Source organism: Pseudophryne corroboree, chromosome 2, assembly GCF_028390025.1.
Source record: "Pseudophryne corroboree isolate aPseCor3 chromosome 2, aPseCor3.hap2, whole genome shotgun sequence".
Taxonomy (NCBI): domain Eukaryota; kingdom Metazoa; phylum Chordata; class Amphibia; order Anura; family Myobatrachidae; genus Pseudophryne; species Pseudophryne corroboree.
In genome coordinates, this window is record NC_086445.1 from 899219140 (window position 1) to 899244608 (window position 25469).

Genomic DNA, 25469 nt, shown 5'->3' on the forward strand with positions numbered 1-25469 from the left:
TGGGCAAAGGATTCTCCTGTCCAATCAGGAGCGTCCCCACCACTAAATTGCTCTGGGACATCCCAATGTTATCCTGTGGACAATGCCGGAGAAATATACATTATGGTAAGAACTTGATAACAGTATTTCTTCTAAGTCCACAGGGATCCCACCCTGACGCACCTGATTTAAGGATCCTTTTACTCAGTAACCTCTTCCTTCTTGTATGGAAGGGTGTGCGTGTGTGTTCTTCTCAACTGATTTGGGATCTCTCTGATGCTCCTGCCTTGAGCTTTGGAAAAACAACTGATTTGCCTGAGCCAGGAGGCGGGGATATATGGACGGGCCCGTTGCATACAGGGAGGCCAAAAGCTTTGACAGTTTGGTGCAAATCCGCTGTCACGTCATCATATCCCAATGTTATCCTGTGGACTTAGGAGAAATACCGTTATCAACGGTAAGTTCTTACCATAACGTTTATTTACCTTTTATGTACCTGTCACAGCTCACCATACAGTCGGCTGTATTTGAGCCTATCGATTTGCTAGGAAATAATGGCATAAATAAGAAAGGCACAGTCATACTGCCAGTTCCTATTTAGTTTGGTAGGCTTCATTCCAATGAATACATTTTCATATGCTCTAAGACTCTACATATATTTTCTACTAGGTGATTCATCGCGCCCTACGGGCGCTCTTCACACCGTCGGAAAGGGGCTACGCCCCCGTAACCCCTGCACGTAGTTGTGTGAGTGGGTAAATAGTGCACGACGAAAGTGCGTTTGATGGTGAAGGGGGCGTAGGCCCTTTATTGGGTGTGAACAGTGGCTGCAGGGCATGATGTACAGAATGTAGCGGGTGCAGGGGTGACCACGTATGGGGGAGGGTGTCTGTGGGTGGAGGAGGGGCGGATGCCGGGAGTGTGTGCGGATAGGAGAGGGGGGCGGGAGGTGGTGTGGGTGGGGGAGGAGCAGGGGACTGGGGGTGGTGGATGGGGTCTGGATGCGATGTGGGTGGGGTAGCGTTGGAGGGGGTGGGGGAGGGGTCGGTGCAAGGCTCTCGTGGATGTGGGAGGGGTTCTGGAAGCGTTGTGGGTGGGTAAGGGGTAGGTGTGCTTGCGGGTGGTGTTGGGAATCCGGTGGTGGCGGGTGAGGGGCTGGGGTTCATTGGGTGGGGGAGGTGTAGGTGTAGGGGGTGCAGTGGATGGTCGAGGGGGTCCGTAGGTGGTGTAGGGGCAGCCGTGGGTTTGCTGTGGGTGGGATGGAGGTAGGTATCTCCTATATATTAGGACAGATCTGTGACTTTGTGACTCATTGCTAAAGCTGGGTGGAGTCACAATGCTGGGCCGAGTCAAGTTACAGATCTGACCAAATATATAGGAGAAGCATAGGAGAAAATAGGAGTACACACTGGCCAAATATATAGGAGAGAATAGGAGAACACACTGGCCAAATATATAGGAGAGAATAGGAGAACACACTGGCCAAATATATAGGAGAGAATAGGAGTACACACTGGCCAAATATATAGGAGAACACATAACTGTACATTGTAATAACAGTACATACATAGTGAGCGCAGGAAAGGCAGCAGCAGCAGCAGCATGTTAACGCGACATACAAGCACCGCCTCCAGGCGCCAGCCATTGGACACATGCTGAAGGGTGCGCTGTGATTGGCCAACCGTGGGTGTGATGGGATGTAGCTACTGCTGCTGCCCCCTTGGTACAGAGCATCCCCAACTCCGTACATAAAGCGGGGACGCGGGGTGAGGGCGGGTACGAAGCGGGGCTCACTGCCAGGGGACGGAGCGCACAGGCATCTTACTGCACTCTCCGGCGCCTGGCACTGTAGTGTCCGCCAGCGTCTCCCTGTGTGAGCGGGGACCCAGGTGCTAGTTGCATTGGCGGCCAATCACAGCGCACTCCTCAGCCATGTGTCCAATAGCTGGTGGCTGGGGGCGGTGCTTGTATGGAGCTTTAACATGTGTCCAATAGCTGGCGGCGGTGCTTGTACGGAGCTTTAACATGTGTCCAATAGCTGACGGCTGGGGGTGGTGCTTATACGGAGCTTTAACCTGCTGCTGCTGTCTCTCCTGCGCTCAGTATGTATGTACTGTTATCACCATGTACTGTTAAATGTTCTCCTATTTTCTCCTATATATTTGGCCAGTGTGTACTCCTATTCTCTCCTATATATTTGGGCAGATCTGTGACTTGACTCCGCCCAGCATTGTGACTCCGCCCAGCACGTTAGCAAATGAATCACAAAGTCACAGATCTGGGCAAATACATATTTTCTATATGAATGATTTTAATGTAGTAAGTTGGTAAAACAGATTAATATACAGATCAAAGAATTAGTTTTGTAATATGTATATACATATAAATAATACCACATTCCTACATATATATGCATTCAGCACATTATTGTGGCCATCTGCCTAATATTGGTTGGGACCCCTTTTGCTGGTGTAACAGCCTGAATTCTGTATGGAATGGGTTGAAAAAAGGGCTGTAAACATTCCTTAGAGTTTCTATTGTCCATTGTGACCTGACAGCATTACGCAGTTGTTGCAGATTTGCTGGCTGTGCATGCATGCTGCAAATCTCCCGTTCCACCACATGCCGATGGTGCTACTGGACAGAGTCCTGGTGACTGTGGACATCACTGGAGTACACAGAGATCATTAAACTGCCTTGAGATGACATGTGCTTTGGCATGGAAATAGTTATTAAAAGCACAAGGTCAGCAATAATACTCAGGAGTAGAACCTGCTGTGGGCTTATGAGGCTGTAGCCCTTCCATATGAAGATTGGTCATGCTGAGCATTTAGAGATGCTCTTTTGCATACCACTGATATAAAGCATGGTTATTTGCGTTATAGTTATAATGTCATATTTTTAGGGGGAATTCAATTAGGTGCGAGTTTTCAGAAGGCAAACTCGTCTAGGTGAACTGGCACACTTAGCCTTCCTGCATGCACCCAAGAGTCGCACAATTTAATTAGAAATGGCATTTCGCACTACTAGCAGTGACGGTGTGCGAATTTTGTCCAAAAAGTGCACTTGCAAAAGAACATGAAAATGTGGGGAGGCCTTTCTGGACCCCAAAAAAGTGACTTCATTAGTAGGACCATATAGAATGCTGTTAGTTGACACAGGGAAAGTGCTGGACACTTTTACAAGGTGTCAAATGGTTGATTTATGCATTTTTTTGTGAAGGAATGAAATGAAAAATGTAAAAAAAAAAACATCGAAAAAGGGGTCATTTGAGGTCACGGCAATAAAAAAAAAAGATAAATAATTATTTTTCATTGAAATAAATGCTTTATATGGGTGCATAAACTAATGAAAAAGTTGCAGAGTTTCTTTTGGCCAGACCGTACCCCCATATCCACAGAGCGACCCTGATGTTATCCGTAGATCATGGCATTCTCAGTCACCAAATCTGAACCTAAATGAACAGTTATGGAATATTTCTGAATGTCGCCTGAGAATTCAAGCAGGCAACAGTTGAGTGACATTCTTGTGGATGAATTGTGCCTTCACATTACACGCCATACTGGCCACACGTGGTATCCCAATGTTTGTTTGTTTGTTTGTTTTTTACTAACCAATATAAAACGTAACTGGATGTTAACAGATCAGATAACAAATATGACAATTGATACGCAAGTAAGGACACTACTTGACATTCCAGTTCATCAATGCTGAGCTGAATAATATACATGAAATAACTTGAGTGATTAAACTTAGCTAATTCCATTGTGCTCTCTTCCACTCGGGTGTGGTATGGTATGCCGGCAGCCGGGCTCCTGGCGACCAGCATACCAGCGCCGGTAGCCCGACCGCTGGCATACCGACAGCGTGGCGAGCGCAAATGAGCCCCTTGCGGGCTCGCTGCGCTCGCCACACTTCAGGCACGGTGGTGCGATACGCGCGCCACGCTATTTTTCTCTGACGTCCTAGTGGATGCTGGGAACTCCGTAAGGACCATGGGGAATAGCGGCTCCGCAGGAGACTGGGCACAAAAGTAAAGCTTTAGGACTACGTGGTGTGCACTGGCTCCTCCCCCTATGACCCTCCTCCAAGCCTCAGTTAGATTTTTGTGCCCGGCCGAGAAGGGTGCACACTAGGGGCTCTCCTGAGCTTCTTAGTGAAAGTTTAGTTTTAGGTTTTTTATTTTCAGTGAGACCTGCTGGCAACAGGCTCACTGCATCGAGGGACTAAGGGGAGAAGAAGCGAACTCACCTGCGTGCAGAGTGGATTGGGCTTCTTAGGCTACTGGACACCATTAGCTCCAGAGGGACCGAACACAGGCCCAGCCTCGGAGCTCGGTCCCAGAGCCGCGCCGCCGGCCCCCTTACAGAGCCAGAAGCAAGAAGAGGTCCGGAAAAATCGGCGGCAGAAGACATCCTGTCTTCACCAAGGTAGCGCACAGCACTGCAGCTGTGCGCCATTGCTCCTCAGCACACTTCACACTTCGGTCACTGAGGGTGCAGGGCGCTAGGGGGGGGCGCCCTGAGCAGCAATAAAAACACCTTGGCTGGCGAAAATACATCACATATAGCCCCCAGGGCTATATGGATGAATTTTAACCCCTGCCAGATTCCACAGAAAAACGGGAGAAAAGGCCGCCGAGAAGGGGGCGGAGCCTATCTCCTCAGCACACTGGCGCCATTTTCTCTCACAGCTCCGTTGGAGGGAAGCTCCCTGGCTCTCCCCTGCAGTTACTACACTGAAAGGGGTTAAAAAAAGAGAGTAGGGCACTAATTAGGCGCAGTATAACAATACAGCAGCTATAAGGGGAAAAACACTTATATAAGGTTATCCCTGTGTATATATATATATATATATATATATATATAGCGCTCTGGTGTGTGCTGGCATACTCTCCCTCTGTCTCCCCAAAGGGCTAGTGGGGTCCTGTCCTCTATCAGAGCATTCCCTGTGTGTGTGCTGTGTGTCGGTACGTTGTGTCGACATGTATGAGGAGGAAAATGAGGTGGAGGCGGAGCAATTGCCTGTAACAGAGATGTCACCCCCTAGGGAGTCGACACCTGAGTGGATGAACTTATGGAAGGAATTATGTGACAGTGTCAGCTCTTTACAAAAGATTGATGACATGAGACAGCCGGCGACTCAGCCTGTGCCTGTCCAGGTGTCTCAAAAGCCATCTGGGGCTCTAAAATGCCCGTTACCGCAGATGGCAGATACAGACGCCGACACGGATACTGACTCCAGTGTCGACGATTAAGAGACGAATGTGACTTCCAGTAGGGCCACACGTTACATGACTGAGGCTATGGAAAATGTTTTTACACATTTCTGATAATACCAGTACCACTAAAAAGGGTATTATGTTGGGTGAGAAAAAACTGCCTGTAGTTTTTCCTGGATCTGAGGAATTAAATGAAGTGTGTGATGATGCGTGGTTTTCCCCCGATAAAAACTGTTAATTCCTAAAAAGTTATTAGCATCATACCCCTTCCCGCCAGAGGATAGGGCACGTTGGGAAACACCCCTTAGGGTGAATAAAGCGCTCACACGCTTGTCTAAACAGGTGGCACTACCGTCCCCGGATACGGCCGCCCTTAAGGAACCTGCTGACAGAAAGCAGTAAAATATCCTAAAATGTATATACACTCACACGGGTGTGATACTGCGACCAGCAATCGCCTCAGCCTGGATGTGCAGTGCTGGGGTGGCTTGGTCGGATTCCCTGACTGACAATATTGATACCCTAGATAGGGACAGTATATTACTAACTATAGAGCATTTAAAAGATGCATTTCTATATATGCGTGATGCACAGAGGGATATTTGCCGACTGGCATCAAGAGTAAGTGCGCTGTCCATTTCTGCCAGAAGAGGGTTATGGACAAGACAGTGGTCAGGTGATGCTGATTCCAAAAGGCATATGGAAGTATCGCCTTATAAAAGGGAGGAGTTATTTGGGGTAGGTCTAACAGACCTGGTGGCCACGGCAACGGCTGGAAAATCCACATTTTTACCCCAGGTAGCTTCTCAACCTAAGAAGACGCCGTATTATCAGGCGCAGTCCTTTCGGCCCCATAAGGGCAAGCGGGCAAAAGGCGCCTCATTTCTGCCCCGTGGCAGAGGGAGAGGAAAAAGGCTGCAGCAAACAGCCAATTCCCAGGAACAAAAGCCCTCTCCCGCCTCCGCAAAGTCCTCAGCATGACGCTGGGGCTTTACAAGCGGACTCAGGCACGGTGGGGGCCCGTCTCAAGAAATTTGAGACGTCTCCCCTTCGCCGTTTCATAAAGTCTGCTTTACCGACGTCTCCCTCAGACAGGGAGACAGTATTGCAAGCCATTCACAGGCTGTATTCCCAGCAGGTGATAATCAAGGTACTCCTCCTGCAACAGGGAAAGGGGTACTATTCCACACTATTTGTGGTACCGAAGCCGGACGGCTCGGTGAGACCAATTTTAAATCTAAAATCCTTGAACACTTACATACAAAGGTTCAAATTCAAGATGGAGTCACTCAGAGCAGTGATTGCAAACCTGGAAGAAGGGGACTATATGGTCTCTCTGGACATCAAAGATGCTTACCTACATGTCCCAATTTACCCTTCTCCAAGGGTACCTCAGGTTTGTGGTACAGAACTGTCACTATCAGTTTCAGACGCTGCCGTTTGGATTGTCCACGGCACCCCGGGTCTTTACCAAGGTAATGGCCGAAATGATGATACTCCTTCGAAAGAAGGGAGTTTTAGTTATCCCTTACTTGGACGATCTCCTGATAAGGGCAAGATCCAGGGAACAGTTGGAAGTCGGGGTAGCACTATCTCAGATAGTGCTGCGGCAGCACGGTTGGGTTCTCAATATTCCAAAATCGCAGCTGATCCCGACGACACGCCTTCTATTCCTAGGGATGATCCTGGACACAGTCCAGAAAAAGGTGTTTTCTCCCGGAGGAGAAAGCCAGGGAGTTATCCGAACTAGTCAGAAACCTCCTAAAACCAGGCCAAGTGTCAGTGCATCAGTGCACAAGGGTCCTGGGAAAAATAGTGGCTTCCTACGAAGCAATTCCATTCGGCAGATTCCACGCAAGAACTTTCCAGTGGGACCTGCTGGACAAATGGTCCGGATCGCATCTTCAGATGCATCAGCGGATAACCCTGTCACCAAAGACAAGGGTGTCTCTCCTGTGGTGGTTGCAGAGTGCTCATCTTCTAGAGGGCCGCAGATTTGGCATTCAGGACTGGGTCCTGGTGACCACGGATGCCAGCCTGCGAGGCTGGGGAGCAGTCACACAGGGAAGAAATTTCCAGGGCTTGTGGTCAAGCCTGGAGACATCACTTCACATAAATATTTTGGAGCTAAGGGCCATTTACAATGCCCTAAGCCAAGCAAGACCTCTGCTTCAAGGTCAGCCGGTGCTGATCCAGTCGGACAACATCACGGCAGTCGCCCACGTAAACAGACAGGGCGGCACAAGAAGCAGGAGGGCAATGGCAGAAGCTGCAAGGATTTTTCGCTGGGCGGAAAATCATGTGATAGCACTGTCAGCAGTGTTCATTCCGGGAGTGGACAACTGGGAAGCAGACTTCCTCAGCAGGCACGACCTCCACCCGGGAGAGTGGGGACTTCACCCAGAAGTCTTCCACATGATTGTAAACCATTGGGAAAAACCAAAGGTGGACATGATGGCGTCCCGCCTAAACAAAAAATTGGACAGGTATTGCGCCAGGTCAAGGGACCCTCAGGCAATAGCTGTGGACGCTCTGGTAACACCGTGGGTGTACCAGTCAGTGTATGTGTTCCCTCCTCTTCCTCTCATACCAAAAGTACTGAGAATTATAAGACGGAGGGGAGTAAGAACTATACTCGTGGCTCCGGATTGGCCAAGAAGGACTTGGTACCCGGAACTTCAAGAGATGCTCACGGAGGACCCGTGGCCTCTACCTCTAAGAAGGGACCTGCTCCAGCAAGGACCCTGTCTATTCCAAGACTTACCGCGGCTGCGTTTGACGGCAGGGCGGTTGAACGCCGGATCCTGAAGGAAAAAGGCATTCCGGATGAAGTCATCCCTACCCTGGTCAAGCCAGGAAGGATGTAACCGCAAAGCATTATCACCGCATTTGGCGAAAATATGTTGCGTGTTGCGAGGCCAGTAAGGCCCCGATGGAGGAATTTTAACTAGGTCGATTCCTGCATTTCCTGTAAACAGGAGTGTCTATGGGCCTAAAATTGGGGTCCATTAAGGTTCAAATTTCGGCCCTGTCAATTTTCTTCCAGAAAGAACTAGCTTCACTACCTGAAGTTCAGACGTCTGTAAAAGGGGTACTGCATATACAGCCTCCTTTTGTGCCTCCAGTGGCACCTTGGGATCTCAATGTAGTTTTGGGGTTCCTAAAGTCACATTGGTTTGAACCACTTGAATCTGTGGAGTTAAAATATCTCACATGGAAAGTGGTCATGTTGTTGGCCCTGGCCTCGGCCAGGCACGTGTCAGAATTGGCGGGCTTTATCCTGTAAAAGCCCTTATCTGATCTTCCATTCAGACAGGGCGGAATTGAGGACTCGTCCTCATTTTCTCCCTAAGGTGGTTTCAGTGTTTCATCTGAGCCAACCTATTGTGGTACCTGCGGCTACTAGTGACTTGGAGGACTCCAAGTTGTTGGACGTAGTCAGGGCCTTGAAATTATATGTTTCCAGGACGGCTGGAGTCAGGAAATCTGACTCGCTGTTTATCCTGTATGCACCCAACAAGCTGGGTGCTCCTGCTTCTAAGCAGACTATTGCTCGTTGGATTTGTAGTACAATTCAGCTTGCACATTCTGTGGCAGGCCTGCCACAGCCAAAATCTGTAAAAGCCCATTCCACAAGGAAGGTGGGCTCATCTTGGGTGGCTGCCCGAGGGGTCTCGGCGTTACAACTTTGCCGAGCAGCTACTTGGTCAGGGGCAAACACGTTTGCTAAATTCTACAAATTTGATACCCTGGCTGAGGAGGACCTGGAGTTCTCTCATTCGGTGCTGCAGAGTCATCCGCACTCTCCCGCCCGTTTGGGAGCTTTGGTATAATCCCCATGGTCCTTACGGAGTTCCCAGCATCCACTAGGACGTCAGAGAAAATAAGAATTTACTTACCGATAATTCTATTTCTCGTAGTCCGTAGTGGATGCTGGGCGCCCATCCCAAGTGCGGATTGTCTGCAATACTTGTACATAGTTATTGTTACAAAAATCGGGTTATTATTGTTGTGAGCCATCTTTTCAGAGGCTCCTCTGTTATCATGCTGTTAACTGGGTTCAGATCACAGGTTGTACGGTGTGATTGGTGTGGCTGGTATGAGTCTTACCCGGGATTCAAAATCCTTCCTTATTGTGTACGCTCGTCCGGGCACAGTATCCTAACTGAGGCTTGGAGGAGGGTCATAGGGGGAGGAGCCAGTGCACACCAGGTAGTCCTAAAGCTTTACTTTTGTGCCCTGTCTCCTGCGGAGCCGCTATTCCCCATGGTCCTTACGGAGTTCCCAGCATCCACTACGGACTACGAGAAATAGAATTATCGGTAAGTAAATTCTTATTATTCTCCCTCCAGGGGGGACGTGGATCCCCACGAGGGAGAAAAACGGTCGGTATGCAGGCTGTCGGAATTCTGGCGCCGGCATACTGTGCGCCGGGATCCCGACAGTCGGCAACCTGAAGACCACCCCTTCCACTCCTCTGTAGCGGGACTCCATGTTAGCAGGGAGTTGCTTCTCTTTTTAAGTAAGCAGACCATAGGGAATATTCAGTTAGCTGCGGTGTTTCCGATGCCAGGAGATCCCCGATAACCAGCCTTATCAGCCTTGTTTTATCGCTAAAACACATAAGTCCAGGAACTTATCCCGGATCCTATGTGTTTTTGCGAGAAACTGGAAAAATTTAGCACTTAAAAAAACGGTATAATTGAATAGCCCAATGTGAAACATCGGACAAAAATTGTGATAATACCCCATTTTTTTCGCTCAAATTTATGGGGACAATTGAATATCCCCCTATGTATGACAGCTTGGTAGACTTGCTGACATAAATATACCATGTGGGCTGGCTTTTTTATATACAGGGACTGTGAAATCACAGCAACTCTTTCCGCATTTTGACCTGTATCAGATCCCTGCCCTAATATTGGGGGGCTTTGCAACTGTCTGTAATGGAGTATTGAGGTAATGCTTTACTTTTTAAAAGTAAAGAGATGTAGTGGAATGTTAGGTTAACACTGATTAATGTATATTACCTTAATGGTTTGTATCTAAACTAGAGGTTTAGTGACCATTTTAAACTACAGACTGGGAAGCATTTATACATGAAGACTCATGCATTACAGTAAGTAAAATAGATTTGATATAAAATGGACTCAAGGGGGGAGATTCAAATGTTTGAAAAGTCGGTTGGGTGTCTGTTTTTTCCTATTAGATAGGAAAAAACAATCTAATAGGAATAAACAGACACCCAACCGACTTTTCAAACATTTGAATCTCCCCCAAGGTGTGTACACACTGTGAGATAAATCTGTAAGATTTTGACTATATAGCCAAAATCTTATGACAAGTTAGTGCATATCTCAAGGTGCTAGTCAGCTTGCGATACCGATTCAATCCCGATGCGCACTCCTGTGGCGTCGGTATCGTAAGGCTACATAGACTGTGCAGGCAAGTCAATCTTGACTATCTAGTGTACTATCTAGAACAAAGTATAGTCAAAATTGTCACTTAGTCAAAATCGAACATAGACAAAATTGAAAGTACAGATAGTCAAAATCTGTGCTATCTGGGCCCTGGGGGAGTTCAAGGGAAATCGCATAGTCAAAATCGGGCATAGCAAGGATTTCACCGTGTGTACACACCTTAAAGGTGCATAAACACGGTGAGATATTGACTATGCCCGATTTTGACTATGCAATTTCCCCTGAACTCCCCCAGAGCCCAGAAGCACCAATATTGTCTATACACGCGGTGCGATTTTGACTATGGTCATTTTTAGCTATACTCTGTACTAGATTGTACACAATATAGTCAAAATTGCCCTGCCTGCACAGTCTATTTTTTCTTGCTATACCGATCCCGCAGGACTGCGCATCGGTATCACAAGCTGTGTACACATGGTGCGATATGTGCTAACTTTGTTTGCGATTTTGACTATATAGTCAAAAACGCAAGAATACATTGCACTGTGTGTATGCACCTTAATGGTGGGTACACACTAGAACGATGTGTACCCAGCCGATATGCCAGTCGACATATTGTACAGGCCGTACACACCAGAACGATGTAATGAACAATGAAATTATCCCTTGTTCCGTCCTTCGGTACACTGCACCGGGTTGCATACATTATCTTTTGATTGGCTGTGCAGCATGGCCGACCAGAAGATATTGTATTCGACCCACGGGAATGCACAATCATGCATTGTGCCACCCTAGCACTAAGGTTTTATTACAGCAGATATAATAATAGCCCCCGCCCCCTTAATGACCTGACCAATAATGAATAATCCACATTGAATAGCTCTCATGGTTAGTCCTCTAACCTGGTTGTATAGTGTATATTTCTCTTGCATCCATATATGGCTTCCTTTTGATAGATTAGTGGGATAAAAACTGTGGGCGGGATGTAGTGCTATCCGAGTTGGCCGGTGGTGCGGGTTGCCAGACGAATTCTGACTTTTTTTTAAAAAGGCACTCAAGACATGTTTTTGCCTTGTAAGTGATTGCCCCTTTAAAAGAAGATCCAAGATCAGCCGGCATCCAGCACCTCTGGAAATGTCAGGTGCCATTACAATCTGCCCTGTGTAGCTATCTGGTATTCTATTTGTAAAAACTAGCAAACTCCATGATTCTTCCCCAAGTTACATTTTACACAAGGACTATTCCAGATATTTATCACAAAACGTAAATCTAATGCTCCTGAGCATTATACAAGATCTGACTCCTTATACAGTAAGGTCAAGGGACAAATGTATACATTTTAGTTTTAACTGTTGCCAACTTTCAGTTTCCAGCCTTTGATAATTGGAATATAGTGTTCACATTGAGTGCTGTGCTCAACTTAAACTGTATCAATGTGCCGTCATAAACTGCCCGTGTGTTAATCCATTACTGCCCAACTTTGACCTAGCTCAGAGCCGACATGCTACCGTAGATACACTACAGGCAGTCATACAGTGATTACTTTTCGTTTTTTGTATTTGTCTATTGTAAATATTATTTAGTGGTAAATGAATAATAACAAGCTTATTATAGGATTTTACCTGTTTTTATATGTAGGTGTTTTGATTTTTTATCTAATCCCATTATCTCCTCCCAGAGCCCTCCTGTTACTCTTATTCATGATACACCTTTCATAATAAAATAGGGTGGGAGGTAGCAAGTTCTGTCACTACATGGCAAATCATTACAGTTTTAGGTGGTGTGGCCAGAAGTTTGAATATACATTAGAGCACACAACAAAGTTGCACAGAGAAATGGCATAAATGCCTGCCATTGCCATACCCCTGTACTAGACCTAATTAAGCAAAGAAAATACTTGAGGTTCTAGTGCCGTTAGGTAATATAGGAGATTTCCATTAATAGCATTCCATTAATAGCATCTTAAATTTTATTTTTTTTTCTTTTGCATGCAGGGCTGGCACTCGGGAAGTCCATAATAAACTGGAGAAAAACAGGTGTGTATGTAGTCCAAGCCCTGTTTCCTATATTCTTCCACTGGATTTCAGTGGATAGTCAGGCCCATACAAATGGTATTTGGTCTACACTTCTTATAAAGTACAAACTATTTATTATGCCCATTTACTTTCATACTACTGAAACAGTTAGTATGTTTGAGTTCACACACACAGATTGAGCATAAGTATAGGCACACAAAACTCCAATTCTTCCTTCTTCTCTAGGTCTCTCTACTATTTACTGAACCATAAATTGAACATTATCTCCTCCATGTAATGTTTACCATAGCTTGGAGCCCTATACACTTAAGTTGTCCATATCTTAGATTTAGTCACTTTATAACCACACTGCCGTATTGCCCAGTGGATTTTATTAGGTGATAAACCCCTATTCTGAGGTTTCCACAATCCTAGAGGTAGATAGCTGCCTGCGGCATTTGGAAAGAGAGTCCTTCTTTGTAGTTATATGTATGATTACACTTGGGGTGGTTTGTAGCGCACTTGGAAATCTCCTCCATCCAGACACAACAAGAGGTAGCTTGTTGGCAGGGAAATGGGCCGGAAATACTGGATCCCAACCAGATAATTTACACCTAGGTAAAGGTTTCACAGCGGTTATATGCCACATACCCAAAACAGGTACCCTTTCAAGGTGTTTTCAGTTGCAGTATAATAACTGGGTATGTTCTTGGTAATATACATAGGATGAAAACAAAACTTCTCCCTTTTTTTAGCCTAAATTTGGCGACCAATATTAAACCCACATGTTGGCAATCACTGTGGAAATTATATACGGTAGCATGTACATTGTTAATCGAATAGCTAGGATAATTGTTATATATTGCATAATTCTGATAAATGGTATCACTAATCTGTGTGTAATGTTTTCTACAGACGCGCACACCTCAAGGAATGCTTTGAGACACTAAAGAGGAACATCCCAAACGTAGATGACAAGAAGACCTCCAACCTTAGCGTGTTAAGAAGTGCTCTGAGATACATACAGGTAGGAATCACATATTTCATCAATACATAGTGTTATCTGGTCCATTAGGGGGTAGATGTATCAAACCGTCTAGCGGAGAAGTAGTCCTCAGCAACCAATCTGCTTCCAGTTATCATTTATCAAGTACATTCTATAGCTAATGGGCAACTTCTCCACCTGTCCTCTATAGAAGGTTTGATACATCTCCCCTTAGAGCTTTTATCTCACCTGTCCAGTGGCATTTGGTCCTTTTCAGCCACATGGTGGGCACAGATAGGACATCATTTGGAAAATCAACCACTGTTACTTATTGAAAGTATACATGTGGTTCATAAGGATGTGTCTGTGTGTTTACAGTACTTTAAAAACCTATGGGAGGAGATGCATCAGACCTTCTAAATAGGACAAGTGGAGATGTTGTCCATAGTGACCAACCAGATGCTAGTTTATCTTCCAGAATGTACTAGATAACGGGTGTACTATGATATCCCGGCGCCGGAATGCCGGCAGGGAAGTGAGCGCAAAAGAGCCCCTTGCTCTGTCGTGGACACCCCAAGAGGGAGAATAGTTGTTGGGATCCCGACAGCCGGGATATCGAATGCCTCCCCTAGATAACCGATAGCTAGAATCTGATTGGCCACCATGGACAACACCTCCACTTGATAACTTCAGAAGGTTTGCTAAATCTTCCCATTTGTCATCCATTGCCAAATAAATATGCAGTGGTTGAATACAGTAATAAACTATGAAATCCTATATCATATTGAATACTCATGTTTCCTGTTTGTAGGAATATTTTTGTATCCAACAAACTAAATGTAACCTGATCAAGTAATTATGCTACAGAGCTCATTTGACTGGTAAATGGTGTTATAATAGACTGTTATCACATTTTCTGTGTATTTATTCCTAGATGGAATCTGCAAATGTATGCATAGAACTATTGCATGTCATCAACCACGATACTGAAGTAGTGGGGTCCCTGGCCCAAATCTCTACTTCTATTCTTTTCTTGCTCCAACAAAACTATATTATAAATGTGTTCTAGAGTAGTGGAATTGCCAGCAATTAGTGTGTGAAATACCCTTCACTGCTTGGAATGTTTGTATACTTCTCAATGTTTCCTGCTGCTCTCACACAGACACATGAATAGTCTTGTGACTATTTATGTGCCAGCGGTGCCCCTGGCGCAATAATTCTCATGCAGCAGTATAGTGGCAGCACCAATAGGTAACTAAGCAAACTGGAAAAGGCAGAGATGTAAACTTTTATTTTTCCTTCTAAGTGGACCTTTAGACATATTTAGAATTGCTAGTTCCATCTTTTTAAGGGGTTACAGTGACACGTAACTAACAAATCCTACAGAAATACGTATTGTGGTGATGCTACCACTATGCAGTGCAGACCAAACTTTACCAACACACTTTAGAAAGTAGAAAATCAGTGACACACTTAAAATTATTCTTTACATACCTTGTAGCTACCCATCAAGGTCCATGCTTTTCCAATAGTTCCAGGAACATGTTGGGCAGGATGTAATGGAGTCAGAGTTTGCCCGGCGTGCGGGATGCTGACTGAACTCGGACTTTTTTAAAGGGGCAGTCATTTACAAGGCATGGTTATGCCTTGTAAGTGACTGCCCCTTTAAAAATAAGTCTGAGTTCGTTGACATCCCGCACGTCTGGCAAACTCGGACTCCATTACATCCAGCACGTTGTCTCGACTCCACACAGATTCATTTACATTGTAACATCAGGATTTTAACACACACCTTCTAGTCAGTGTCACTTTATAGCCTCTCTTGTCATGTCATTAGGGGTAGACAATATAAATATACAAATAGAGTGCGCTGTCAACGGCAGCCTGTACAGGGAAGGTCAATTCCCTTAGAAATATATATATAAAGAAGAAAAAGGAAACCACAAAGAATTAACCCTTTCAATTTGAATGTCCACAGTTCCTGGCTAGGACACTAATCCACATTTGCCCACAAGTAATTTCATATATAGCTTTTTACCAGACTTGCTTCCGGATAAAGTCCCCTAGGAATCCCATGTGGACATTCAAATTGAAAGGGTTAATTCTTTGTGGTTTCCTACAGTGTTCATTTTTATTGTTGCTGTTTTACCTTTGTGAGATAAGAAAATCTCCCAGATAAATTTATTAAAGATATATTTTATATTTTTATATATTGTGCTTTTGAATTTCAGCCGGCGCCAGTACTTTTTTTTCTTCATTAGGGGTAGAGCATGGTTTGTTTGTTTTTACTAAATAGAAGATTTTACCTTCTGTCTTGGCATTAGTTTTAAGGCTTTACTGTTATAAAACGATGCGAGTTATTCAGTTTGGATTGCAAATACTGCTAAAAAGCAGAATTTGCAATCCGTTCTTTCGCATGTTGGGGGCAGGCTATCACAGGGCAAGGCCCAGCATGCTACACGCCAACCACCAACTGCGACCACACTCTAATTGCGATGCAACGCAATTAGTGCGTGGTCGCAAAAACTATAGAATCCTCCTGCTGGCATAGGAGCCGCCGCTATCTTTTCGTTAAGAGCTGCTGCATGTGACCTCACACCGGCATCCCGCCCCGTTTTCCTTGCACCGCCCCCGCAATGGTCCATCTCCGACTACCGCCCCGCGAACACCTCTGCCTGTCAGTCACGCAGAGGCGTTCACAGTTAATGCAACCCGACCGCATCGCAAACAGGACGGTTTGTGATGCGACCTCAATAAGGCCCAATGTCAGTTATACGCTAAAATAGTGACCTATTAATGTACAAACATTCAGACCTGATCGCACGCTAGGTTTTTTTGTTGCGCAATGTGCAGGCGTGTCATACAAGTACAAAGCGGATTGTTGCCCAACGATGGATTGTACGAAGAATCCGTTCACACAGCCTATCGCAAGGAGATTGACAGGAAGAGGGAATATGTGGGTGTCAACTGACCGTTTTCTGGGAGTGGTTGGAAAAACGCAGGCGTATCTAAGCATTTGCAGGGCGGGTGTCTGACGTCAATTCCGGCCCCGGACAGGCTGAAGTGATCGCAGCGGCTGAGTAAGTCCTGGGCTACTCAGAAACTGCACAAAACTTTTTTTGTACCGGCCGGCTGCACATGCGATCACACACTTGCAAAGCGAAAATACACTCCCCTATGGGCGGCGACTATCTGCTCGCAGCAGTACAAAAAAACCCTAGCAAGCGTTCAGGTCTGAACGACCCCCAGAATTTGAAGGTTTTTTTATCATTGCACTTTCCAATAGCACTAATCTGATATTGAAAAGTAAAAACTATAAACTTGCTCAGATTTTCTATAACTGTATTACGTGTTGCTTATAGTTTTCAGATGGTTTTATTATTGTGCACAAACTAGCATGGTTTAGCTTTTCATTTGTGTTTCAGCAATATTTTGTTTCTTTTTCAGGCTGTTTGGTTTTGTGTAGTAAAAATAGATCTGGCTTTAACTGCATCTATTCCATATACTGCTCTTTTAGTGTCTGAAACGAACAGGTATCCTTCAGCTAACTAACATGCCAACAATTGCCAAGTGTCATGTTGCTCTGAATTTAAAGCTGTGTGGGGGTAGGAATTAATTATCCAAGGACGGCTTTCTGAGTCACGCTTTCTAGAGTTAACGACATCAGACCTTCTGTTAAAGAAGCCTTCGGTGAATTAGTATCTTTATGTTAACTGTGGAAATCCTAATTCTGCCATATATCAGTTCTAATTAGCTAGTGATTGGCCAGTGTTGTGGTCCTGAAAATTGCAGCAGTAATGTATTAGCAGGCTGGATTCTGGTTATTTAAGGAGGAGTAAATGTTTCAATATATTTTATTTATGTAAAGAAAAATTACTGTAATGCCGGGTGCACACTACGCCAATATCTACCCGATTTGACGTATCAGCAATTCAAAATGATGAATCAAAACAGTGTGTATGTCCGATTGGCGTGCTCCCACAGTCATTAGTGATGTCTTCTGGTTGGCACTGCTGAATTCTCCATCGCTTCCCCCTTCATCGGCAAGTGTGTATGCACTTGCCAATGCAGTGTCCCATTGCCTGTTTGGTCGGCTGGTTACACAGAGAAACAATAAGTGTTTCTCTGATGTTACAAGATAGCAGAGGGAAGCAGCCAATGGCTGTTTTGGAAAATAATATCTGCTTAAATGGCATCAGACCATGCAAGTTGCATTGTACTGTAATGCCCATCTCTACTGTACCCTTTGAGTCCTGATTATGTGTCGGGCCCCCACTGATACCCCTTTCATACCGCACAAATAACCCGGTATCGACCCGACACAGGTCAGCGTGCGGTGTGAAAGCGCCATAGCTGAAATCCCGGGTCACCTGACCCGGCAATTCAACCCGGGAATAAAGCTGTGTTATTCCCATGTTGAATACCAGATCAATGGCAGCATAAACGGGACCCGTTCACTACAACAGGGAGAGGCAGCGCAGAGATTATGTCCTCTCCCAGTGCTGTCTCCGCTGCCAGCTCCGCCCCCCACTGCTATGGCAACTCGCCCGGCATATTGCTGGGTCGGGGGAAGCCAGAAGCAGCGTCCAATGCTGGATCCTACCCGGGAAGGATCCGTTTCCAATTCCCGGGTGGGATCCGGCATTGGCGATGTGAAAGGGATATGAGAGATAATGCTCTGGGTCTGTGCAATTTTCTGTGATTAGGGGTCTGTTTACTAAGCCTTGGAGAGAGATAAAGTACCAACCAATCCGCTTCTATCATTTTTCAAACACAGCCTGTAACATGGCAGTCAAGAGCTGATTGGCTGGCACTTTATCTCCGTCCACTTTACCTCTCTCCAAGGTTTAGTACATAGACTCCATAGTGTTTCACACATGGCGACTGAATTGAATTGTCCATAAAATGTTTAGAAAATGAAAGCTAGTTTTGCGCAACCTAACGTTCAGTCCTGTGCATATAATGTAAAGTGTACATTATATGTATATATATATATATATATATATATACATATATAATAAACCCCGCGGCTAATTGTCAGCTCGGATCTATTAATTTAGGTTCTGTATCCCCGAAGGCGCCTCAGGACCTGCAAGGAATGTGTTTAAAATGCAACTCTGGGTTTTACACGGAATCCATGGGTTACCACGCGTGGAAAACTCTAAATAATTAAATAGAGCTGTGCATGAAACCAAGAGATTTTTTCCACTCCGTAAACTCAGGGTATTCCCTTATGTGCTTCTAATTTTGTTAGTCACTAATGTCCTAAGGAGACGCTTATCGCCTATGTGGTTGCTAGGCTCCCCACCCAGCATGTGTTTTTATTTTTTATTTTAATAGTTTGGATTTGGTGGCATCCTGTTGTGGAACTGCAATACCAAGCATGGCCTGCGTGGCTGGGCTTGCGGAGACTTGTAGTTCCAAATCAGCAAGCTAGACTCATAGAGGACAGACTAGGACGGCACGGAGTTAAGCTGTGCAGCCCTTTCCCTGTCATGTGTCTGAGCGAAGCGTTACAAGGCGGGCGGCGGTGGTGACACTGCGGCCCCTCCCTCCTCCTCCTACTCTCCCGCCCAATTCCTGGATCTCACATTCCCAGCCCCTGCCTTTTTTTTCTTTTTCTTCTTTTTTCTTTTTTTTTTTTACTACGGGGCTCGCGCCCGCGCGCCCCCGCAGAGAGCAGGAGGAAGGGGGGGGGAAATCGCGTAGCGCGTGCGTGATCTCCGCCCTACTCCCACGTGCGCATAGAGCACATGGCTACCCCGAGTACGCTGACGTCACCGGCTCTTGGTTCCACCTCTTTTCTCCCCCTCCTCCCTTGTAACTGTCTAGTGATCAAGGATGTATCTGGCGCGAGCGGCCGCACGAGATCCGCAGCGCGTGCTGCTGCCGTGTCTGAGGTCAGCAGAGGTGGGCGGAGTCCCGAGCTCGCTACAATCCTGGCACAAGGACAGATATTGCTGCCACCTGCAGGATACACCCTGAAATGCAACTTATTATTATTACTCATTACTCCTTATGCTCATTACGTCTCCAGTACAATCACTTAAATATGATGAAGCAATGCGAGTACTTCTTAATTGTGCAACAATATTTCCAGTTAGAAGCTGGCTAATCATTTCCTAAACATAGGTCAACTCGACCTATTTTTTCTGAGAGACCATATTATGCTGTAGAGTAGACGCTTCTGAGTGTATTAGCCTGGCTTGGTAAATTAGAAAACCAAAGACTGGCTGTTTACAACAATTGATGAAGTGTAGTTGATTAGTTATGAAAGCGCTAATTTGATGGTCAGTCAGATATTTGCTGATGATATTGGTTCAGGTTGATGGCTTTGCACAGAGAATTAAGGCCCAGATTTATCAAGCCTTGGATAGTGATAAATTGCACAGTGATAAAGTACCAACCAATCAGCTCCACACTGCCATGTTACAGGCTGTGTTTGTGTCAGGAGCTGATTGGTTGGTACTTTATCACCATGCAATTTATCATTCTCCATGGTTTGATCAATCTGGGCATAAATGTAATAGGCCCAAAACTGTGCGTGCCTGGGTTTATATAGAAGCTACCTTGCCAAAGTTGGGGGAAGGTTCTCTGGTCACTGGTGGGTATGCTGTGATAAGCTTATAGAAGCTACAGAAACTATTCAGCAGGGTATCGGTTCAGACAAATTGCCAATGGCATTGACATTTTTTTACATTTTGATTATAGTTTAATATTTAGGCATCACCCATTTGGATTTTATTTATTTCTGGCTATTAAAAAGTATCTTATGCGATATATTGTAGATGAGGGGCAAGGACATTTGGGATTTCCAGGTAAATGAGTAAATGGTGCCTTTTGAGTATGCCATCCTGTAATGTACTCTATGCTTTATTATGGTATCTTACGTCATGAAAATGTAAAGGAACACATGATAAAAGGCATGCTGCCTTACAGAAAAAGCCGCCTCACAAGCAGCCCAGCAGAAAGCAGGTTGTTGATATTGAATATATTTTGTGACTGAGAATAGCTCTCTTTGTACACACCGACCATCTTGTCATTCAGTTCATTGCAGACCGTCTTTGGGGCAGAACAATATCTGGATTGGAAACCTAAATATAATGTTATGAAAGTCAGCATCTAGTAAATGGTAATTTAAAGGCTAATAATGTATTGTAATACTCTGTCTGCTTCAGGTGACAGGTTCACTTTAAGTTTTTTATTATGTTCCTTCCAAGCAAGTCTGACTTTTATCATGTTCTGGATTGGATGTCAGCAGAGTCTTCTACCTCCACTTATGGAAAAATTAGGTCAGTGGTGGCACTCATGTCATTTTCTGCATATCATACTATGGGGGGAGATTTATTAAAGCTTGGCGAGAGATAACGTACCAGCCTATCAGCTCCTAACTGTCATTTTTCAAACACAGCCTCTAAAATGACAGGAGCTGATTAGTTTGTTTATCTTTCTCTAAGCTTTGATAAATCTCTCCCTATTTGTCTTCCGCTGATATTGTAAGGTACATGTATATTCAGCAACCATGATGACTGAGCTAGCATAGCGCTTTTTTAACGCCGACTTTTGATCTCTTTCCCAATGCAGAGACAGCATTCTGTACTGTAAAATAAAACACCCAGTGCGTGCTATTAAAAAACAGAAATAGTTCTCCGTTTGTAGGATCCCAGTGTTACACTATTAAAGTGCTTTAACTAATGTGTTACTTGAATGCGTGTGGTCTCTGGCAGGATAGCATGTGCTGTGGATCTTGGCGTTGAGAGCTCTGTTTACTGCTACAGAATCAGATCCCACAGTAATATGGTGTCAGTATTCCGTTTGCGTAAACGGCAAAAAGGTTTCATTCTGCACGTGGGTGGCTGTGTTAAATAGCTGGGGAAATGCCAGGCTCCTCTTTCTCCTCCTGATGTACGGAATGAAGAGGGATGGGGACATTAGGAATTTCTTTTAATGTGGAGGGAAAGTAAAATGGAGATTTGAAACTTCTTTTTAACTGTTGTGTAAAATTTGTGCAGTTTGAATATTTTGAATGTTGAATAAAACTCTGAAAGCTATTTGTGCTGGGAAATGGTTCACTGCCTCCCATGAAGAAGAAACAAAGTACACTGCTCTCCTCTATTAAAATGCCATCTTTAAAACGTGGGCCAAGATGGTTTTACAGCATGGGTGGCGCCATAGAGAGTGGCATTGAATGGAATTAATACATTTAATGCACTTTTGTGCATAGATTACACCTGGTGGTAGGCAAGTGTAGCTGTATAACGGTGGGAGGGAGAACGGCAATGAATGGGAAAGTTTTGAAGTTCAGCCATTTTAATCTATCGTCAACATTTAGTTTTTTCCAGGGCATGTCTCCGTTTTATACTCCAACTAACTTTTATACTTCTGTGCCCACTTATAAAACTATTTTGTGTTCCCTTGGAGAGCCAGGGTTTAAGAAATGACCACCATTTTCCAGGCCTTAAAATGTGTTTTAAGGGAAAGATTATTTTCATCAAATAAAAGCCTTTGTGCAGCATTTTTTGGGACAAAAATTTGCGGTGCAAGTTAGGGGTGAGAACGGCTTGTAGTACCCAACTCGGCGGCACCTACAAGGCCGTGTAGGCTCCGAACGCTATGTGACTGCGGATGTTGCTGGTAAGATACATTGTTTCATAAATAATTGCAATGGTTTACTTACCGTAATACTCAAAAGTGTGCACGGAAGCACATCACACAAGGTTTCAGTGGGAGCTTGCGGCTAAGTAAGCCACCTCCTAAAAATATTATTTCTAGCAGGGTGTGCTCCCATAATTGATTCAGTTATGTGCATTTGTACTGAGCACTCTTCATATTTGTCCAAACGCTGCTGTCAGCAAATGAAAACCATTAAAGCACTTGTGTCAGGAGATCCGCAGTTACAGAAATACAATTTCAATGGAGCATTTACCTGATGCGCTTTAAATGTGTAGCGAAAAGCGTCAGTTTGACATCACCATTGCCTAGCTGCCAATAGAGTAATACATTGCGTTACCGATTATAGTTAATATTTTATTAATGTACTGATTTCTTCTAAAACTGGTTAATTGTATAATGCCTTAGGATACGGGGATAGAAGCCCTTGTTTGTTTTTGTTTGTTTGGGGGGGGGGGCTGTGTGTGTATCCTGATCCAATTTAATGCTTCACTCCGATGGAGTGATTATCGGATGAGTGTGTGTATTTTGATCTCTAAGATGGGTTCGGGAGGTCAGGAACAATATAGTGCAGTACACGCGATATCATTCACCCATTTAGGAGCTTTATCGTTAAAAACACTTCTGCATACACGCTATCCGATTACTGGCTGATTGGACCGATAATTGGAAAAAATTGCATAGTGTGCACCTGGCTTAAGTGAGGGCAGAGGGCCCTGCTCATGAGAGCTTTCCAATGTCATATAATGAGTAGTTTAAATCTGGTTTTAGGAAATTAAATCCTACTTGACGTTAATAACCAAACTGGTTCACTGGTAAAATTCTGGTTATCCAAAAAGGAATTGTGTTCCCGCGGAGAACTGCACCCTGCCTGACTTTATTTGACAAAATGCACCCTGCCTTTATGGAGGCGTTCCGCTAAAACAGCCTGCCCTCTACTGTTCCCACCCGTGGGCCAAGTTGCGGTTTAGTGCTTACCGCTGGTGAATAGCTGTGAATGGTATCTATTCACAGTGCAGAGAGAGCTTGAGGGCAGTCCAGCATCTCCGCAAACGCTGGGCACATCCCCAAGAGTGACAAACCTTCCCGGTGGCTATGCCACCATTTCAGACGGGCACAGAGAAATGTCCTGTCCGCTGTTCACCCTAGAGTGAACACTAAATGAAGGTTGGTTATTTAATAAGCTATATCTGCTAATTATTATTATTATTATTATTATTATTATTATATGTTTGGGGCTAAATGCACAGAAGGTCATCTGCTCACTGTCTGTGCCACTTACTGGTCTGTAATGTAGGAGTAATGGGTCTAGAGAGACTGAAGACCACCTAATACATGCTGGACTTGTTATTTTTCAGATCTACTTGCCAAATGATATATTATTAGAAGACGTGCAGTCTCCTGCATGGCTTTGTCCACTTATGAATGACCTCTTGGAACAAGTGAAGTTTTCTTGTAGTTAGTATTTGCCTGAGGTTTGCTGACTTTCTGGATGCCAGACTTTCAGTGTTCAGGAAACCGTTATCGATTTAGAGCTTGAAGGTTGTTGTTTTTTGTTGGAATGATTCAGCCTGTTGCATAGAGGGTAGTGGCCTGTTTCTCTCTAACCACTCTGTTTCGATAGCGAGTGATCGAATTGAACTTTTCAAGCATTATATTCCCTTGTGTTGTTTGTCATAGATCACATAATAATTTTAAACACCATCTTTCTCTATGTTTTATACAACCGGGACCAGGCAGGCTTTTTTTGAACTGTCAAAAAGGGAATGAAAAGTAGCAAGACTCAAAAAAGCTGATCCTTGGGCTGATAACGTTCACGTTTGCTACTGGCGCCACAAGGCTTGTGTGTGTAACAGAGCAGTGCTGAGATACAAGTGTGGCTGCAGTTAATATAGGCCATCTAAAGTCAGGAGCTCCCTGTGTTTGTTTAGTTGCTTAGCAACAGGTTGAATAACCCACCCACTGCCTATTAAGCTATGACACTTTGTTTTATTCTTTTTACGGCTCCAGTACATGAGTCGCCAGAGTACATTTATGAAAACTGGTGCACAGATAGTTCAATAACCTTCAGCATTTATCCGCATGCTTGCTTTTCTTTTTCCAATCTGTTTTTGTTTTTTTCACCAGTTTCATAGTTGCCCTCAGTTGTGACTATCTTGCTTTATAGCTTTTAAAATAAGAGAGACCATACGCGTTACAGTGATAATAGCCAATTAGTTCTTAGCACAGCACATTCCTGTTTACAGCGTGAGCATTCTAGTCTTACAATACAACTTTAACTACTTATGCGGCTCATACATCAGAGCTGCAATCTCCTGTTCTGCAGACGTTGATCAGCAATCAAAACAGCAGATCGGCGCGGACATCGATGATCAGAGATCTGTTGGGGAATCTGAAACATCCTGCACGTTAATAATCCCTGATTGTCAATTACAATTATTTGGGGTTTTTTTTGTTTGTTTGTTTTTTTTTGGGGGGGGGAGAATACAGAAACTGCGAATCAAGGATTTCCAACATGTTGGTTTTCCATGATCACCCTACACAAATGTCTTTAACTGATATAGGTTCCAGATGTATATTTCTATTAATGAACAAAAGGGTGGCAAAACATTATATTTTTCTTTATATTTTCTTAAATGATATACCCCACCGCCTGTCATCAGTGATTCCAGGCTACCATTGCTAATATATCTGTTTTTAAACCTTCTTTGTATATTAAGTTTACAGTTACATGTAACACATTTTTAATAACTTTATTTTGTAAGTGTGGACGTGATATAAATCTTATGTTACGCTCATGTCAGGCGTCTCTAAACGGCATTTAAAATCCTCATAACCAGAATCCCAGCTGTGTGGAGTCTTAGATGACCTCTACCAAACTGTTATCTGGGTCAAGTGGATGATCTTGCATTTTGGAGAGTCCCCCCCCCCCCCCCCCCCTATGATCAGGTCACATGAAGAAAATCTGACCATGGAAAGCAGCCTCTCTGCGCCACTAATCCTCTCCATCCCTTATGTTTTATGACAAATGTTCCGACACACGTTACTGTGTATTACTAAAGCAATACGTGCATTTGGTCTTATGGGCTAGATGCATCATCGCTTGGAAAGTGATAAAATGGAGCGTGAAAAAGTACAAGCCAATCAGGTCCTAACTAACATGTCACAGGCTGTGTTTG

General features: G+C 44.5%; 1 protein-coding gene across 2 annotated transcripts in view; it reads left to right on the plus strand.

Annotated features, from left to right (window-relative positions):
- The window catches only part of MNT (MAX network transcriptional repressor), a 147211-nt gene that overhangs the window by 87293 nt on the left and 34449 nt on the right, over nt 1–25469 (plus strand). Inside the window, exons 3-4 of one of the 2 annotated variants that reach the window (XM_063956032.1) lie at nt 12615–12656; nt 13551–13662. In XM_063956032.1, coding sequence (XP_063812102.1) covers nt 12615–12656; nt 13551–13662 — 154 coding nt within the window. The remainder of the gene's footprint in view (nt 1–12614; nt 12657–13550; nt 13663–25469) is intronic. The other variant, XM_063956033.1, reaches the window with a different exon arrangement.